The 19,533-nt window shown below is 45.9% G+C and overlaps 1 protein-coding gene across 6 annotated transcripts in view; it reads right to left on the bottom strand.

Annotated features, from left to right (window-relative positions):
- Window positions 1-19,533, bottom strand: part of SLC23A2 (solute carrier family 23 member 2) — a 146,330-nt gene that overhangs the window by 67,067 nt on the left and 59,730 nt on the right. For all 6 annotated transcript variants that reach the window (XM_064572853.1, XM_064572851.1, XM_064572855.1 and 3 more), the window contains one exon: window positions 9,874-10,138. In XM_064572853.1, coding sequence (XP_064428923.1) covers window positions 9,874-9,981 — 108 coding nt within the window. In that variant the 5' untranslated portion in view covers window positions 9,982-10,138. The remainder of the gene's footprint in view (window positions 1-9,873; window positions 10,139-19,533) is intronic.

Below are 19,533 nucleotides of genomic sequence, written 5' to 3'. Positions count from 1 at the left end.
GGTTTCAGGAGGTGTAAATGCCTACAAGAAAAAGAAATCTTAATTAGTCTAGGAATGCAGAAGACACAGGGAAGAATGACAGACAGGGAAAGGAACGTGGCTGGGAGGCAGGGAGACCAAAGACCCAGGCTGACGCAGGATCCAAAGAACGCAGCGGCCCCAGGGATGGCGCTGATGTGGTGGCGGGGGCGCTTGATCGGGTGGGTAAGGGAAGCCTGGGCAACTGCTCTGGTTGCACCCATCACATCTGGTAAGGCTTGGAGCACAAAGCAGGCTCAAATAAGAGCAGAACCGACAAAATGTGCTTTAAGGCGCAGATTCTGTGGATTTGGTCACACACAAAAGTGACAATCAGCTAAAATGCCCATCAACTTTGTAAACCTCCTCTAGGAAGTAACTGCACCAACTCTGTTATTTTGTCATCATTTATACCAAATTGTCTGTGTTCCAATTACTAGGTGGTAATTTTTTTATTACGAACATCTCTCACGTAAAGCTACCAAAGCTCAGGGGTGCCTGGGTGGCCCTGTTGGTTGAACGTCCAACTCTTGATTTCAGCTCTGCTTGTGGGGTCGTGAGATGGAGCCCAGCATTGGCTCCAATTCATGAGCACACTCACTCATGAAAGGAGTGAAAGGAGAGAAAGGAAAAAAGAAAAACTACTAAAGCTCTATTTGAATTAAAAGCTGAAATACTAGGGGCACCTGGGTGGCTCAGTTGGTTAAGCATCTGACTTCCACTCGGGTAGTGATCTCAGGGTCCTGGGATGGAGCCCTACCTGGAACCCTGCATCCGTGGGGAGTCTGCTGCTCCCTCTCCCTCGGCCCCTCCACCCATTCCTGCTTGTGCTCTCTCTCTCAAATAAATAAAATCTTAAAAAAAAAAAAGCTGAAATACTATCTGAAACCTCAAAACCAGAGCATAAAAATTAATTTTTAAATGGGCACCTGACTGGCTCAGTTAATGGAGTATACAACTCTTATTCTCAGGGTTGTAAGTTCAAGGCCCACTTGGGTGTAGGGATTACTTAAAAATAAAAATCTTTAAAATTAATTTTTTAATTTAAAGGGTCCTTGGCTCGATCCCAGGACCCTGCATGACCTGAGCCAAAGGCAGATGCTTAACCGAATGAGCCACCCAGGTGCCCCTTTAAAATTAATTTTTAAGAACACAAACTCTAGAAAGAAAGAAGGGAAAGAATCTCTCACACCATGCATCAAATTATTTGCATCCCATCTTTTTCATTGTTTTTACTGCAAAGCATGCATCAAGATATCCCCTTTCCTAAAAAATATTTTCCAACTGATAGACTTTAAACAGAAAAGGCTGCTAATCCTGGCTGTTCAATTTTGACCTGTCGAGAGCATCCCCTCCCTTATCATGGCCACAATGCAGTAGATTCAAGCTCTTCTCTTACAGAAAGAGATGAATTAAACCAACTCTGGCTGGACAGGGCATCTCTTTCTGACTGTTGTATCATGACCGCCTTTCTCTTCTGTACAGACTTTCTCACAATCCATCACCTTCTTCTACTCAGGGTTTAAACCTTCCTTCCTTTACCAATAACTTGAAAGACAAGAACAATGTCTTTACCGATGCTGACAGAATCCCCCAAATCAATGGCAAACAAGGAAAGCCCTCCATTTCTCTGGTCTGCTGGATTACAGAAGTGGTCAGACCTGGCATAAATCTACAGCAAGAGAAAAAATTCATTTGTAGTAACTATAGAAAGTGGGAGGGAACTGACCCAACAATATTTTCTGATCCATTTCATAACCTTCCAATTCAAAAATATTCTTTCTCTTTTAAATGCTTTACTATATTTTCCACATTTCCTAATGTGAACAGGTATGATTTTTACAACCAGAGCAGGGGTCTTCGTGTGTAAGTCTAATCATATGGAAGACTTTTCAAGAAGTTTCTCTGAAAGAGCTAAAATGTTTTCAGCTATTTGATAGGCTTAAGCTTGGTTGTAATTAAGGTCACCATATAATTTATTATCCAAACCAGGGCCCTTGTAGGAGTACAGGGAAACTGGATGGAAGCGTGTGCGGGAAAACAACAGACCCAAACCAGGACTGCCCCAGCAAACCCGACTGTCAAGAGAGCCTGGGCGTGACTTAGGAAACGGTTTTCTGTGCTACAAGACGCCAAGGCAACAGTATTCAGAGCGGACTTCAGCTGGTCACTCCGCAGTTAACGCAGCAGGACCTGCACGCTGGCTGACAGAAGGCAAGAGGAGGGAAAAGATTTTCCGGGTGCCAAGGGATCAGAATCTCCCTGATTGGAAATGGACACAAAGCATCACAAAAGAACAGACTTTTCAACTCCTTAACTCCATGTTTTATCAATTCCTCACTTCCCCACACCAACTTAAAAGAAACAAACAAAGCCCCTGGCAATCTGTGTGCTTACTTCGTAGACCCCCATTCCCCCCACATACCCCCAGGTGCCCAACCCCAGCGCCTCCAACCCAGCACCCAATCTGGTCACTGGTCACATCTACCTCTTTGCTCCTCTCAGAGCTCCCTGTGCCTCACCTACCTGACTTTCCTCCTAGATGCCCCAAGGACCCCAATCCCCAGTTTCTCCACCCCAGCAGGCCTGCCAAACCCTGACCCGAATACCTTCTCATGGCCTCATTACCCCACTAGGGCCCGTGGTGCATCCCTGCAACCACTCTCCCACAAACCATCAACCCACCTCCGCCCGGCAAAGGCCCAGCCCTGGCTAAATCCAACAGCCCATCCTTACTCTCCACCTACAAGGCTCTACAAGGCTTCGTCACTGGCTGTCCACACACAGCTTGGTTGGTTCCCCTCCTGCCTCAGCAACCACTCCTTACCTGTCCCCTTTGCTGGCCCTCCTCTACCTCCACACCCTGTTGGGCCCTCGGACCCCCTTTCACTCCTACCGACATCATCCCCCAGGTGATAACATCCAATTTCCCGGCTCTAAATAACCTCTCCCGCTGCTCACCCCCAGTGAGTAGCTACAACCCACGCTGCTTCCCTAGGCACCACAATCTCGAGCCCTGCTTTCTACCCAGTGTCCCAGGGGCCAACTGCACACTCCTTCACTGCCCCCAGCCCCCCACCACGGGCCTGCTCCCCCGTCTGCCTCCCTCTACCTCAGTACTTGGTCAATTCTTCAGAGACTCAGGTGAAATCCCTGAAGCTGTCCTTGCCTGTTCTCGCTTACTTCCATCCTCCTCCAGTCTGGGGGTGCCTGGGTCAGCTCTGCTCCAGGGCCCGACCACTTCTCACCACCTCCACACAACCAGCACCCTGGCTGGGGCCACCGTTAGCTCAGCCGCCCTGCGGCAGGCAACTCCTGACTAGTCTGCTCCCTGGCTCGGCGGCAGCCAGGGATCCTTTTAAAACTAGGCAGAGCATGTCACTCTGCTCAAAGCCCTCCAACAGCTTTTCCTCAAAGTCAGGAAAAGCCAAAATCCTTACCAGGGCCACGCGGCCTACATCATCTCTGTTGACCCCATCTTGCCCTCTGTCCACCAGTGTCCCTGAGTCGTCCCAGGCACCTCCTGCCTCAGTGCCTTGCTTTGCACCTGCTGCCCACACACGGCCACAGCGGGCTTCCCTCAACTCCCGCCGGCCTTCACGCAAATGCCATCTCCACAGGGCAGCCTTTCCCCGCCAGCTGAACGTGCAGCAGCTTGTGTCCCACTTCCCTATTTTATTTCTTCATTCGTATTTATCTAACATCTACACATCTGACTTATCTCTAGCACGCCCTGCCTGTCTTGTCACCAGCGTGGAAGCTCTGTGAGGTCAGAGATTTTTGTCTGTTTAAGTCCTTGCTGTTCCCCAGAGCCTTACACCTGTAGGAAGCACTCAGTACGTACTTTTAAGGGATAAATCAATTAATGGCCTGCAGGTCCCTAAATGATCCCTGTCTGACTTCACATTCTATTCCTCATTATCCCTCTTCCTTGATTTGTTTTCTTCAAAGAATTTGTCACCAGGTGCCATTTGATGCTTCTGCTTCTTTGTTTCCTGTCCACCTCCTCCCACCATTGGAAGTCAATTCCAAGAGAGCAGGAACCAGGCAGGCAGCCAGCAAACACCTGCTGCCAGCGAGAGCCCCTTTCCTGCCCGCCTTCCCTGGCCAGACCATGCGCCATTCTCACCTGGACCAGCCGTTCTCACATGACTGGGCTTCCCAACTCCAGGCCCCTCCCTCTCGTAGCACGCATGGCAGGAATTCTCTACCCCGAAGCTCAAGCAACTTTGCTACAATCATTCATTGGCTCCCCTGCTGCCCACCTCCATTCTCTGTATTCTGACTGCACTCAGCTTGTGTCCAGAACAAGACACGGCGATGCTGTCCCCCGGCTGTTCTCCCTCCTCTTGCGCTGCTTCACCAAGACATTTTTCGGACCCTGAGGCCATCTCCCCTGAGAATCTGACAGGCCACGCCCACCCCTATAAACATGGCTGGGAAGGGGCCCCTCAAGGGTGCTCTCACAACACACCATACTGAATTCAAACCCTGACACTTAGGGTTTGACCAAAGACTTGCCGTCTCTCTCTGACTGGGCTGTGGCAGCCTGTTACCGAGTCTGCATGGTGCCCACCCACTGGGGGCACTATGGGTTCCTCCTATTATACGGCTCTGAAGAAAACATGCTAAGGGAAACTGAAACAAATGATGGACTTGTATGAATGATGACTACTTCTCCCACCCTTCCATAAAATGGAACCTAATGAAGCTACTCCTCAGTCCATACCCCTAACATCTCCAGACTAAAAGATCTACTCCTGGCACCCAAGAGAGAAGACCCCAATGTTCTCACCAAGACTATTAGAAGCAGCAGAAGACACAAAACCTTAGGGAACCTTCAACGCTTCTGCCTGCCGTGAACTTGGCATTGGAATGCCGACGTGCTGAAACAGGCTGTACTGCTGGTGGCCCTCTGCCAACGCTAAGTTCAGGCTATTAACTTGGTTTCCCCTGGACAGTCCTCCAAATTCAGACGATACAGGAGCTCTCCACACAGAACTGCAGACCTTTTCCTGGCTGTCCTTCCTGGCCTGTGCCCTTAGGGTATGACAGTTCTTCAAGACTTTTTGCTGTTTTTCTGGTTCTAATTTCTTGCCACGTGGCATTCACTCGTATTACACGTTTCCTAGTTGTCTTTAAAAGCACACAAATTTGCCTAACAAGATTCCCGTGGGATAAGGAGATCTTTTGTTATGTTTCTCTTATTTAAAATCAACTCTGATCACATGATCTAACTTCTGTGAATGCTGGGGCTTTGCAAAGCTCTTGTTCTTACTGTGACCTATTCATTATTCTTCTTCTATGTACGGATTTACTCTTTTTCTCTTTAAAGTATTGTCATGGACCTTTATTTTACTTTGTGTAAAGAAACTCTAGGGGCGCCTGGGTGGCTCAGATGGTTAAGCGTCTGCCTTCGGCTCAGGTCATGATCCCGGTCCTAGGATCGAGTCCCGCATCGGGCTCCCTGCTCCGTGGGAGGCCTGCTTCTCCCTCTCCCACTCCCCCTGCTTGTGTTCCCTCTCTCTCCGACTCTATGTCAAAAAATAAAATCCTAAAAAAGAGAGCGAGAGAGAGAAAGAGAGAGACAGAGAGAAAGAAAGAAACTCTGATTCCCAGCGTGCCTGGGTAGCTCTGCAGGTTAAGCATCCAACTCTTGATTTTGGCTCAGGTCATGATCTCAGGGTGATGAGATCGAGTCCTGCGTCAGGCTCAGCACTGGGCATGGAGCCTGCTTAAGATTCTCTCACCCTCCCTGCCCCTGCTCACACAGGCGTGTGCACTCTTAAAAAAATAATAAATTAAAAGAAAAGAAAAGAAAAGAAAAAGAAAAAGAAACTGATACCCTTTCCATGTGAGTTTCTAAAAAAAAATCAGCTCTTGCCACATTTGAGGAAACTCTTACCCAACACAGGATGCCAAAGAAAATCTCTAATGATAAAATCCTCAGCACGCCGCCACCGAAGCCCACCCCCCTACCCTCAGCAGCCAGCAACAGCAAACCCTCCCCAAACCTGGTTCGAGGAGCAGCCAGCTTTGGTTCCTGCGGTCTCTAGCACCTTGATAGCTGACAGCCTGAGCCCCAGTTTCTGATTCCAAAGCAAACATGAAAGTAAGGGCCTGCATTTTAGAGTCTAGCAAAGCCTTGACCAGCCAGTAAAAAGAGATGGGCTACCCAGTAGCCTTGTGTGGCTATCAGGCACTTGATCAGTGCAATCGAGGAACTGAATTTTAGATTTTCATTTTAATGAATTTAAATAGCCACATGTGGCTAGCAGTTATTGCCCTGGGCAGCACAGATGTCGAGAAAAAGACAAATACAATTTGTCAGTGCACCGAGGGGCCATGCTATAAGGACAAGAAAAACAAAAACACAACCAGAATCACCAAGTCAGCCAGATGCTGCCGGGGACAAGTAGCTGGAGGCAACGAGACCGAGCCTCCTTTTTCACCTTTTACTCCCGCCAGAGCACAGCTACAGCAGCTCCATCACCACCCATCCCAAATCTTTTTTTTTTTTTTTTTTAAGATTTATTTATTTATTTGACAGAGAGAGACACAGCGAGAGAAGGAACACAAGCAAGGGGAGTGGGAGAGGGAGAAGCAGGCTTCCCACGGAGCAGGGACCAGGGAGCCCGATGCGGGGCTCAATCCCAGGACCCTGGGACCACGACCCGAGCCAAAGGCAGACGCCCAACGACTGAGCCACCCAGGCGCCCCCCAACTCTTCCTTTTTAAGACCATCCGCAAGACCAGCTGCCCAACACAGAAGATCAGTGTGCACCGCACCTGTCATCAGTGTGATCTGTATGCAGCTCCTGTCTTGCCCACCAGTGGTGAGCTACCTGGGGCCGAGACTGTGGGATCCAACGGATATAAACTTTACTTAACACACTGTGTGAACCAGACGCTTTGGGCAAATCCTTGCATTTCACTTTCCCACAGTACCACCAGGAGAGTTCTACAGCCACTTTTAGCTCTAAGGTTGTCAGAGTCTATGAAATTAGTGTCTAAGACCTTCTGGGCCGAACGGGGAACAGGGAGACACAGATGAACATCCCAAGAGCAGAGAGGCAGTGACCAAAATAATCCTACCAGTTGGACAGTGGAAAGAGACCAGCTCTGCTCCAGCCCCCTAGACTATCCTGTTAACAAGCAAATCATGCAAAACGGTCTTCTATCTTACTTTTAAGTTTTCTAAGGGGCAGCAATTTCACTAGTGATTAAATATGGGCAGTACAGTGTTCCTATTTTTATTATATTACAAAATATTTCCTAACAAAACTTTCTACAACCCCAAATTCCATCACATGAACTATTTCTTTACAAACATTCTTTGATAGACTTTTGTTTTCATCTGTTTTCCTTCTGCTGTTTCGCCCTCTGCTTTCTCATAAGCTCTGCAGGAGTTCATGTGAACACACTTCCCGACATGCCTGCTTCCACGTCATCCTGGCAGTTCGTGTGCTGACCTTCACGGCCCCCTCCCCCTGGCATGTCTCCCCTCCCAGCAGCTTGATCCCATGAGGCCAACTCTATTACTCTTTTTTCATTCCCTTTTTAATACTTATCTTTATAGCCTGACACAGTGGGGGAATATTCTGCAAGTTCTCTAACAAAACTGCTGTAGTGTTAAACTAACTTTATATTCACATTGTATTTATACCCAACTACACATTATGTCCATGTTCCCGGCTCCCATGTATTTGCAGGGACTCCTAGTGAAGATGGATCTGGAAGCTAATGCTATGAGGAACAGTCCTTCCCAGCCCCACTCCTATAAATAATGGTAGAGGGAAAAACCCCCAGAGAAACCTTCTGTAACAAGAAACAAAGTAACAAATAGGCCGACACTGGGCCCAGCGAGGCTCTGAGCCCTGGTAGACCTCAGTCAGGCGGCCCTCGACTCCATCAGGGAGACAGGGACTTGGGGACCCCCAAACAAGGGGGATGAGAACCAGGTCCAGTGCTCAAAGCCAGGGCCCAGCAGGTCACGTCATGGTTGGCACCACTGTGGGAGAGAGTCAGACCTCCACCATAAGACCCAGGTCTGGACTGGATCTAGGAAGGGAGAATGTAAAACCACAGCAACAGAAGCCAGGGGAACAGGGGGGTGGCAGGAGAGGGAAGAAAGTCTCAAAAGAAACACTCAGAAGAGGATTTTACGCCAGATAGAAAACAGAACAACTGGAGAATTACTTTAAAATAAATGCATTAGGGTCCTCAGTGATTTAAATGAAGAAACATTTTTAAACAACACAAACACACGCATACAAGAAATTAAGAACCAAAAATAGGCAGGAATGAACCAAATAGAAATCTCAGAAATAAGAACTATAATCCCTGCAACAAAAATTCAACATAAACACATGACTGTTCACAAGGAATTAGTAAATGGAAAATAACACTGGGTGATCCATCCAGAAGTTGGCCCTAGAAAAAGATATCCAAACCATGAGAAAGCAGTTAAAGAGAAACACAGAGAGACTAGTAAACTCTAGTGTCATTAACAGAAGTTCACCCAATAGTTGAGAGCAAAATACAGTTATTTTCAGCTGTACAAACACAAAGGTAGTGACCGTTCACAGACCCTCAGTGTTGTGTTTTGTTTTTTTAAATGAAAAGTGATCGAAGAGGGAGGGAGAGGGAAACCAACAACAGGGAATAAATATGAAAATGGATAGCATATGCCGTGGATCTAACTAACTATAGAATATCACAATTTGAACATGAAAACAAGTCAACCTAAAACTCTCCGCCCTAATGACAAGGCAGGTGGGTGGGGACGGCAAGCTCAAGTTCATGTCTCTCAAGTGGAGGGTGAGGGTAAATGGTGTGCTGGGCTCTCAGGCAGCAGGAGAGACAAATCAATACCCAGGCACGAAACCTTCCTTTCATTTTTCAAATTCGATCTAATTTAAACTTGGAAAACCACCTTGCTTCTTCCTCTAGAAAACCTGTCAACCCTAAGCCTTCAACACAACAGAAAATCCAGTTTAAAAATTTCACTTTATAGGAAGAATTTCAGTGATGTCCGTTGTAAAATCAGTGGGACATCTCTCTGTGAATCAATAGGGTAAAAATCAAAATGTGAAGGCCAGTCAAGTCAATGTACTTAAGGATGGGTGTTCACATCCTTCTTACTGAGTAATGCCACAGTGAGGTAAATTCCAGGACCATGCTTTAAGGAGTCCTAGAATGATATTCTTGCCCTTAACCTCATGTCTAGTATTAAGAGAAAAACACTTGGAGGCAAGTTCTCTCTAAAGAGCTTTTTCCTCTTTTGAACCAACACTTTAAGTACCTTTATACACATCAAATCATAATCCTACATCTGGAAAAGTATTGGCCCTGAACATAGTGAATGTGTGTAATCAGCCTTCTCTAACTGGTAACACTTATTCAGGCAAAACTACATCTTGGATGTTGCTGCCATAATACAAAGCATGACTTCTGGGTTCCAAATGGTGAGTCATTCATTCATTCCCCTACCTTGCAATGAAAGTTTGAAGTTGGGTTTCAGGTTACCTCATTAGAATACATTTTTGGAGCTAGAATGAAGCTTTCAGCATCCTCCAGCACACAGTAAACTCTGGGCTGGCTGGCTGTACAATGTTCACAGCAATGCAGGCTTCCCTCCTGGAGTTAACCCCATCAGGTGACTCCAGCAGACGGCAGAGCCAAAACTAGTCAGCCAACAGGGTTCCCGAAGACTATCTCACGTGAAAAGCATTTCGTTTTTGAATGCCTTAACCTTCAGTGAAAACAGGAGTGTTAAATCTAATCCTATGTTGATTCAACACGGGAACTACTTGAGAGTGAGTCAAGCGGAGAGAAAGAAGGGAATAGAGTTACCGGAAGAGTAAAGAAAGCAGGGTGCTTCGCTTCATCTTCGTATTTGCCTTCAGTTGAACTTCCAGCCTCCATGGATTTGGACGTAGTGTTCTTACCGATGCCCATCATTAAGAGAAAACGAGCAGTTCAGCTGCTGGACTGCCGGGGCTGGAAGAGAAGGCTTGTTCAGGCGAGGAGCCCAGGATCTGCGCCGGCTCTCCCAGTGCCTGGAGGGCCCGATGCTCAGGCAGAGAAGAGCCCCACAAGCGCCGCCATCTCTTAGCACCTAGAGAGAGGAAGCAGGCAAATCACCACAAGCGCATAAAGAGCACAGGACTCACATTCACTGCATCTCCTGCAGAGAGAAGTTGGTTACAGTACAAGTTACATCCAAACATCAAAAAAAGCACATTACTTAATCACACTTTTCAAGACCCCGCCATCTTCAGTTAGTCGTGCAGATTCTGTATCGCCCCCTGGGAGGAGCACCGCTGAACTGGGCCATCAGCCATACCCAAGTCCAAGGATGAAAAGGCTACACAGCGAGTCTGTTGACACGCTGGAGGGTAGAGCTCTCAGAGCCCAGCACTCTCCAACAGAGACTGCTGCAGTGAGGAAAATGTGCTGCATCTGCCCCGTCCAACCCAATCGTCACTACCCACGAGGCTGCTGGAGAAACTCAACTTTTACTTGTATCTGGAATTTAAATAGTCACGTGTGACTGGTGATGACCACACCAGACAGTGAATGCAGTTATAGCTAATATACTATGACTGCATGGATATCAAAGTTCTGAATTCCCTATAGGTGACCAATTAAAGGTGGGGGAAGGCACTCAAAAGCATTAAAAAAAAGAGAGAGAGAGATGAAACCAAACTGGGATTAAATGACCACACAAAGTTCTAGGCACGTGTCAAGATGACCTTCAAGTGGGCTAAAAGAATGCCATACAAAACACAGAGCCAAAACATTCCATATCAATCGAATAACAGCATAAACCTAAGGAAGAAATCAGAAAGACAAAGTAAAAAGGAAGGGAGGTAAAATGGTAAGAGATAAGGGAGGAGGGGGAAGGAGAGCAAGATGGATCTGGAATGCTCAGAGAAACTGATATTGGTTGATGAGGAAAACTGCAATGCTCTGGGCTAAGAGAAAATCTAAGCAAAAGTCAAGAGTAAGAAATTACTGAAACAATTCTATGCAGCCAAGTTTCGGTGAAGAAGAAAATTAAAAACTCAATTTCAAACAAAAGTATGACTTGGACAATAAAAGAGATCCACCCAAAAATTAACAAGCATTTGGGGAATTTTGGCTTCAAAAAATGAGAGGACACAAAGGATTCCCTACAAGGGTTGGCATCTGGACAATAAAACATGTCTAAGTATGCCCCAAGTTTCATTTAAAAAAAAAAAAATACCACAAGCAGGTAGGGGTGAGAAGGGACAGAACATTCATCAGAATTATGTCATATCTCAGCACCAATTAATGTCCCACTGAGAGTGAATAACCCAGCCAAGCTGTCGTGCAAATGTGAAGTCACACCTACTCGATGTTAGAAATACAAGTAGGAAACCTGTTCAAGGAACTCTGTTAGAGACTCTTTCATTCAACAATGACTGGATGAACCAAGGGAGAAACTGAAATACAGACAAATAAGAAAAGAGAAGGAATTATACAAAAATCTGGGAGTTCAGTAGGTAGAGTGCAAAAAAGGAAAATGAACCATTGCCAGAACATCACGTTGCCTTAAGTAGAACAGAATCAAGTGCACACATCAAAGTGGTTTGAGGGGCTCTTTTGGTTTAAATGTTCGTGCACATTTTGCCTTCTTGGTTACATCATATCCCTATCTATTTAAAGCAGTAGCTCTCGGGACACCTGGGTGGCTCAGCAGGTTAAGCGTCTGCCTTTGGTTCAGGTCATGATCCCAGGGTCCTGGTCTCGAGTCCCGCATTGGGCTCCTTGCTCAGTGGGGAGCCTGCTTCTCCCTCTGCCAGCTCTCTCTGCTTGTACTCTCTCTCTCTCTCTGACAAATAAATTAAAAAAAAAAAAAAAAAAAAAGGGCAGTAGTTCTCAACCAGCAGTGATGTTCCCTCCAAGGGACATTTGGCAATGTCTGGAGACCTTCCAGGTCATCAAACCAGGGGAGAGCTACTAGTATGTAACGGGTGGAGGCCACGAGTGCTGATAAACATCCTCCAATGCACAGGGCAGACCCATAATAAAGAACTAACTGGCCCCAAATGTGAATAGTACCAAGGCTGAGAAACCCTAGTTTAAAAACGTTTCCCTCCTCCCAAAAATGACAGCCCGGTGTGCCACGTGGATCCAGAGCACAGAGCAAGGGATACATGTTCCGGTTTGGGAAGCAGGGACATGGATGTCACCAGATAGAGCAAACTCTGTAAAGGAATAAGTCTCTGGGACTTACTGCCAATTTTGTGACTTTTAAAATAATTTTCCCTTTACAATAACTGGGATGAGCGGGCCATTTCTGCTCATTTCTGCAGTTGGTAGGGAATATGGGGACCCATTTTACTATGTAGTTTCCAATACATAAAAGGGAGGACTTTCTGTCCTCAGAGGGGAAGTTGTTTAGAAAGTTGTTTAGAAGGACATTGTTTAGAAAACCCTGAAGGCTCTACCTGTAGCCCTGGCTGAGATTTCACTCCAAATTACCCTTTTCCTTGTGTTCTCACTTAAAATGTTTTACAACAATTCAAAACAAAACAACACAAAGAATTCCTAGCAAAGGCAAAGTTTGCAGAGAGGCAGGCAAATGATGAAATGCGTAACAAACCCTTCGCACACCCCAATGCCCTGGAATAGAGTCCCTGAAGAAGACTAAGGAGGTAGAAGAGTTTTGAGGCTCTTGAGACATAAAACCAAATTCTCGTCCAGAAAGACTCTCCTAATTGGCAGTGCCACCAGTGACGAGTCGATCCCATCTCATCCAAGCTCGGGAACCCTACCACAAAGCTGCGCCGGTAGAGAATTTTTCAGAGATTTTGTGATGTGTTGACTCGTGAGTTTTTCATGTCTGTTAGCAAGTACAAAGACTCTTCTGTGGTTTATCTCCTTCTGCCCTTTGCCTATAGTTTACAAATCTTTATTTCTGTAAGGATCTTAATCCTTTAATTCTCTGTTTTTTGGTTACAAATATCTTATCCCAGCTTTTTGTTTGTTCGTGAATTTTGTGGATGATCTTTCAGAATTATTCTCATGTTTGTAATCAAATCCATCCATCTTCTACACATTATGACTTAGCTACTACCGCCCATCAGCTTCCCAAGAGCTAAAAACAACAACAACAACAAAACCACATACAGCATGACAATGAACATACCTAAAGTAGCCCTGACAGACCTTTACCGTAACCGCCAGAAGCTTGGGTTTCCCAGAAGATAGGAAGACAGGACAAGCGAAGAGGACAGTGAACCACTGCCAGGTTTTTACAAGACTGGTTATCAAAAGCTCCATATGAGCCCTTGGCTCCACATGCAGCCCCACGGCCATCAGCGGACCAGAGGACCAGCAGAACTCTCCAACCCGCACTCACCCATGTTAACCTTAGGGAAAAGGATAGGGCTTTTTTAAATGATTTTATTTATTTTTTTTGAGAGAGAGCGAGCGAGCACATGCAGAGGGAGCAGCAGGCGAGGGAGAGGGAGAAGCAGGCTCCCCACGGAGCAGGGAGCCCGATGCGGGGCTCAATCCCGGGACCCTGGGATCATGACCTGAGCTGAAGGCAGACACTTAACCGACTGAGCCACCCAGGCGCCCCAGGATAGGGCTTTTTAATGTAGAATGCATTTAGTCTCCTAGGTGAACTGCATCTTCATGATCATTTCAGACACGATCATCCCTGCAGCAGTCAACCCTCCCCACTGCCCCCATGACCAGGAACAAAGTTCCACTGTGGCAAGACCACTTTCTATCAAGCACTCTGTGTTTCTCTACTGATTGTTTAACTGGCCCTCATGAGCTCTACTGGGACCTACCCACTGTCTTTGCTGTCTCTTACAGAGCAGCACCGTTTGGAGTGCCCTGAAGACGCGGGGAGCCAAGTGAGCACAAGAGGGGATGGGCCCAAGCAAAGTGCAAGGCAGTGATGCTCTGAGAGAGGCTTCGGGGCAGAGGGTGCCAATACCCGGGAAGAGGGGATACCCTTTATTGGGTAAGACACACAGACGGGGGAAGAAGGGAGGAGACAGCAAACACTGAGCACAGAAATGCATCCCTGGAAGTCTCCAGATGACAGAGCATTCCACAGCCAAGTACTTGAGAGTTATGAAGACAGCCTCAAGGCCAGAACCCGTGCACCAACCTGAGATCAGAGTGCTTCATCCACACAGGCTGAACTTGAGTGGGGAAATGCCAAGGCCCAGATGGAGATAAAAGGGGGAGGGAGGGTGGAGTTTAGGGTTTGTGTTAAAACAAAAGGCAAAATCTCCCAGGGAATCTTACACTGGGGAACGTCTGCATGTCCCCAGCCCATCCATCACCCCTCTTCCTACTCCTTGCAAAAGAAAAACTAAGCAAGGCCACCGCTATCTCGCCCCTGACCCGGCTACAAGGGGCAGGAGGAGCTGAGGGATGAAAGATGGGGCTCACTAACGATGAAAAGGACAAGGACAACACAGCAAGAGCAACAACTACAATCTCCCAGCTAAGCACCTGCCTCACCTTATCAACGGCACCTCGTTCTCCCGAGTAAGCACAGTATTGCAGTGATGTGCCCACTAACTCCACACAAGGGGAAGCTGAGCTTCAGAGAAGTGAAGTAACTTGCCAAAGGACACACAGTCATAAGCAGTGGAGCAGGATTCAAACTTTAATCAGCATTCCCGTCCTAATAGTGTTTATACAAGCAAGACCTAAACCTGTCCTTTGAATGCTTGGTTTCTGGCCGACCTCCGTGAGCGAACGTGCCCCAGGCTGCCCTGGGAGCACAGTCTCTGTCCGACCTGCTGTGTGCCATCTGCTCTACCTGGGATTTCGGAGGGGGCCCCAAGGGCTGCCGAGCTGCCTCTCCGGGGCTGCAGCCCACGTCCCCCAGAGCAGGAGCTCCCAAATCTGTGGGCTCCAGGCCCTCTGCTGCATCAACACCATCCCAACAGCCCCACCACCTCTGGTCTCACTTTCTGTCCCACCTCGAGCACTCCTCTTGTCCATACAAGTGCAGCCGGCACGACCAGAAGCCATCGGGCCCTTTGATGGTGTCCTGATGTACCTCAGAATGACAGCTAAATTCCTCAGCAAGGCTGTAGGGTCACCGTGACACCTACTGGGAGGCCTGGCCTCCCCTGTGCTGTCATTTCCATCTTTCAGGTCCTCCACTAGCTTCTCAGGCTCTTGCATGTGTGGTGCCTCCAAAACAACCTTTACTTCACCCCTTTCCATCGGGGGAACTCCCATCTGTGCTACTTCTGGTCGCCACGTCACCATGGCACCCGGGATCCATGAGGATGGCAAGGCCACGCCTGCCTGCCCAGCCAGATCGCTATCAGAACAAGGGGCAGCATCCACCACCTGTATCCCCGGCTCCCGGGGCCGGACTTGGCACCTGCACTGAAGGCTCCCCAGGATTTGTGGGATGAATAACTGGTTTAAAAAAATAATTATAAAGATCCCTGATATAATGTAACACTCATTCTTGCTTAACACTCCTACTAAACTGGGAAAGGAAATTAAGAGCCAACATCAACCACATCTGTGACACACCAGATGCACTGATGTCAGGGACCAGCCAGGGTGTCAACACCACCGCGATCACTCAGCTGACAAAGAAGGAGTGGGGAAGTGTTTGAAAGGAAAAGACCAAATTAGAACCACAATCAAGAGACGAAAATCTGAGAGGACCTACCAGTTGATGGCTAGGTACACAACACATTAGGAGTGTGAGTTTGTGTATTTGTTCACTACCTTACAAATAAGGGCATTAAAAATAATCCACATAGGTTAAAAAAAAAAAAGTACCTAAGGTTCTTTTAGGTTCACTAGTAAGGTAGTTCACTATTAAGGTAGTGAACCTAAAGCATTCCCCAAATGCCAGCAACAAGCATCTGGTTCAGAAACTGCAAAGTGCTGCCTTGCCTCGTTTTGCAGGGTCCCCAGCTAAGAGTGGTTTTTACATTTTTAAAGGGTGGTAAACAGCAGCAAGGAAGAACATGTGACAGGATTATCTGGGCCACAAAACCTGAGATACCTATAGAAAAGTTTACCGACCCCTAAAGATAAGAGGATGTACGAATCCTGTTTAAAAATATTTATTTATTTATTTATTTGAAAGAGAGATAGAGAGCACAAGTAGGCAGAGTGGCAGGCAGAGGGAAAGGGAGAAGCAGGCTCTCTGCTGAGCAGGAAGCCCAATGCGGGGCTCGATCCCAGGACCCTGGGATCATGACCTGAGCCGAAGGCAGCTGCTTAACCAACTAAGCCACCCAGGTGCCCCACGAATCCTGTTTAAGATGGCAGTAATAGCATTAGTTAGGTTTCACCAAAAATGTGCATGGCCTTTATGAATAAAACAATAAACTATTTTACTAAGGGCCATAAAACATTTAAATAACCAGAGAAACAAACCAGATCCTGGAATAAGAGTGCTGCTATAAGGATATTCATTTTTCTGATATACATAACGTATATAAATTTAATAAAAATCAATTAATACCCCAAAAGGAGAGAAAGGGGCTTGCTAAAATTCCTGTGGGAGGATAAGCAAAAATAGCCACAAATATTTGAAAAAAAGAGTAAGAATGTGTTCTATCAGATAGGAACCCTAACATAAAGTTGTAATAAACAGAGTTCACAAAGAGACAAATACACAAGAGAAACCCCCAAAACTGAGAAATACAGGATATGGAAGCACCTCAAATCATAAGGCAAAGTATGGATTTTTCAATACAACAGGCCAAAACAACCAGTTCAATACTAGGTAATAAAAAACAGAAAAAGTCCTAAGGTTAGAGCAAAAAACTGAGGGAGGGAGGGAGGAAGGGCCACTAATGGTTATATAACATTAGGGTGGAGGACTCCTTTCTTAGCATACCATTATGATTCGGCAATATGAATTTTTTTAGGTTTCTGTATGGAGGGAAAAAAAATCAAAATCACACAAAGTTAAAAAGCAAAATATAACCTACATAAGATCATGTGTTCATATCTTTACTATTTGAAGAGCTCTTATAAATCAACAGGAAACAAAAGTCCTTAATATAAAAATGGACAAAATAGGGACGCCTGGGTGGCTCGGTCGGTTAAGCATCTGCCTTCGGCTCAGGTCGTGATCCCAGGGTCCTGGGATGGAGCCCAACGTCGGGAATTCCTGCTCAGCGGGGAGTCTGCTTCTCCCTCTCCTGCTGCTCCTTCTATCACTGACAAGTAAATAAATAATATTTTTTAAAAATGGACAAAATATGAGCTCATCTTCAAACCCCCTCAAATACAAACGGCAAAATAAATGTTCCATCCTTGTGTAAAATCAAAAGTATACTGAAATGAGGTACCTTTTTATTAATCTATGTGGGTTATTTTTAACGCCCTTATTTGTGAGGTAGTGGACAAATACACATACTCACACTCCTAATGAAAAATAAATTTGCTAATGAGAAGGCAATTTGGTTATATGTATCTGAATATGCATGTTCACTTCTAATATTTGAGATATATTCACTAATATTTGTTAATTAGGACACAAAGAGTTAGCTCCAAAATTGTGCATGTTAGCATTATTAATAGGACCAAAAATCAGGAAAAATCTAATAACCAACATTAGGGAATTGAATGGCAAAATTATGGTATGTTCCTACAAAGGAATACCATGCAGCATTAAAAAGATGACACAGAAATGTCTATTGACATGGGAAGATATTCACCCTATGTTATGCAAGGAATAAAAAAAAACCATGTTTTTAGAGGCAGAGAATACAATGGTGCTTGCCAGGGGCTTGGGGCGGGGGGTGCTATTCAACATGTGTAAAGTTTATTACACAAGGTAGGTTCTAGGGATCTGCTGTAGAACACTGTGCAGTCAACAATACAGTATTGTACATTTAAAGGTTTGTTAAGAGGGGCGGCTGGATGGCTCAGTCGTTAAAGGTTTATTAAGAGGGTAGATCTTGGGCGCCTGGGTGGCTCAGTTGGTTAAGCGACTGCCTTCGGCTCAGGTCATGATCCTGGAGTCCCAGGACCGAGTCCCGCATCGGGCTCCCTGCTCGGCAGGGAGTCTGCTTCTCCCTCTGACCCTCCTCCCTCTCATGCTGTCTCTCATTCTCTCTCTCTCAAATAAATAAATAAAATCTTTAAAAAAAAAAAAGAGGGCAGATCTTAGGCTGAATATTCTTACCACAACAAAAATAAAAGAAGATACCAATTTTTTAAAAATCAGGCAATGAATAAAAAGAATTGAAGGCAATTCATACAGTGATAAAGAGTTAGTTACAGCACTAACCCTAACTTACTGTGTGCGTGTTAAGTGTGCACACACACATACACACACCAAAGTGTCAACCAAAATGTTGATTAGTGGGATGGCAAAGGACTTAAGTCTCCCTATTTTCTAAAGTTATTTACTTAACAGTGAAAGGGGTGCCCCTTTCTCCCTGAAGAGCCTGATGATGTCCACATCAGCACTTGGTTCCACCCCTCTGTTCAGAATCAAATCCAGAGACGTAGTCAGTTCCCCTTAACAAGGTCACATGAAGCAGTCCGGTCCTTTCTGTTCAGTGGTCAGGACGCAGTCTTGGAGTGACAAGACATGTGGAATTAAGTTCTTAGGTTTCAAGATGTAAAATAACTTCTGTTGTCAGAAGAGAAATGGAGAAAAGCGAAGGTTCTGTAAATTACGCTTAGCTGGGAAGGGGGTGGGGGACAGACAAAAGAGGTGTACCAATAACCAAGGTTGCCCCCAAAGAAATGGTCCTCAACTTTGACTCCACGTTGGAACCACCTAAGAATTTTTAAATATACTACTGCTGGGGCCCCCTGACCACAGAATCTGACTGAATAGGTCTATGGAGCCTGAGCATCTAGTTTATAAAGCTCCCCTGTGGCCATGGTTAAAAATCACCACCTTAAAAGCAAGCGGGAATTACAGTCTCATAAAAAAAATATTTTTTTTTCAACCTCAAAATAAATCTAAGCCTGTCAGAGCAGAAAAACTGTAATTTGGCAAATTCTGCTATGAGCAAGTAGGGAAGTAAAATATTCAGGTCTTTAACAAACTTCCAGTTCCCTAGGGACTGAACCACCAGCTCTCCAACCACCAATAATCATGAACTAATACAGAATAAAAGCTTTGAATCAGTACTTCTTTGATCAACTGTTCAGCCAGTGATCATTTCTTTTGCACTTAATTTTTTTAATCTGGCCATTTCTCTGCTGTCCAGGAATGGGTCAACTCCCTACTGTGGCTTACCATGGCCACCTGACTTGGAAGTATGATGGTACTATCCAAACAGAGAACTTAAAAGCTGAGCTGTTCCTGGCATTTACTACTAACCAAGCCTTTTCGTGTTTCTTGGAAGCAAAACCAAATCCTAAGAAAACATGTCTTTCCATCATCCTGATCTATAATCCTGATCATCATCTAGCAGTTCCTAGTCCAAGGCACTCAATAGCTGAACGCAGTAACCACCAAGAATCCTCCCGAAGGGTATAATCTCCCCTGTGTACAATTCA

This window comes from Mirounga angustirostris, unplaced genomic scaffold, assembly GCF_029215605.1.
Source record: "Mirounga angustirostris isolate CCGP_5_RB_7025 unplaced genomic scaffold, mMirAng1.0.hap1 SCAF_10, whole genome shotgun sequence".
Taxonomy (NCBI): domain Eukaryota; kingdom Metazoa; phylum Chordata; class Mammalia; order Carnivora; family Phocidae; genus Mirounga; species Mirounga angustirostris.
This window is presented reverse-complemented; position numbering and strand designations above follow the sequence as displayed.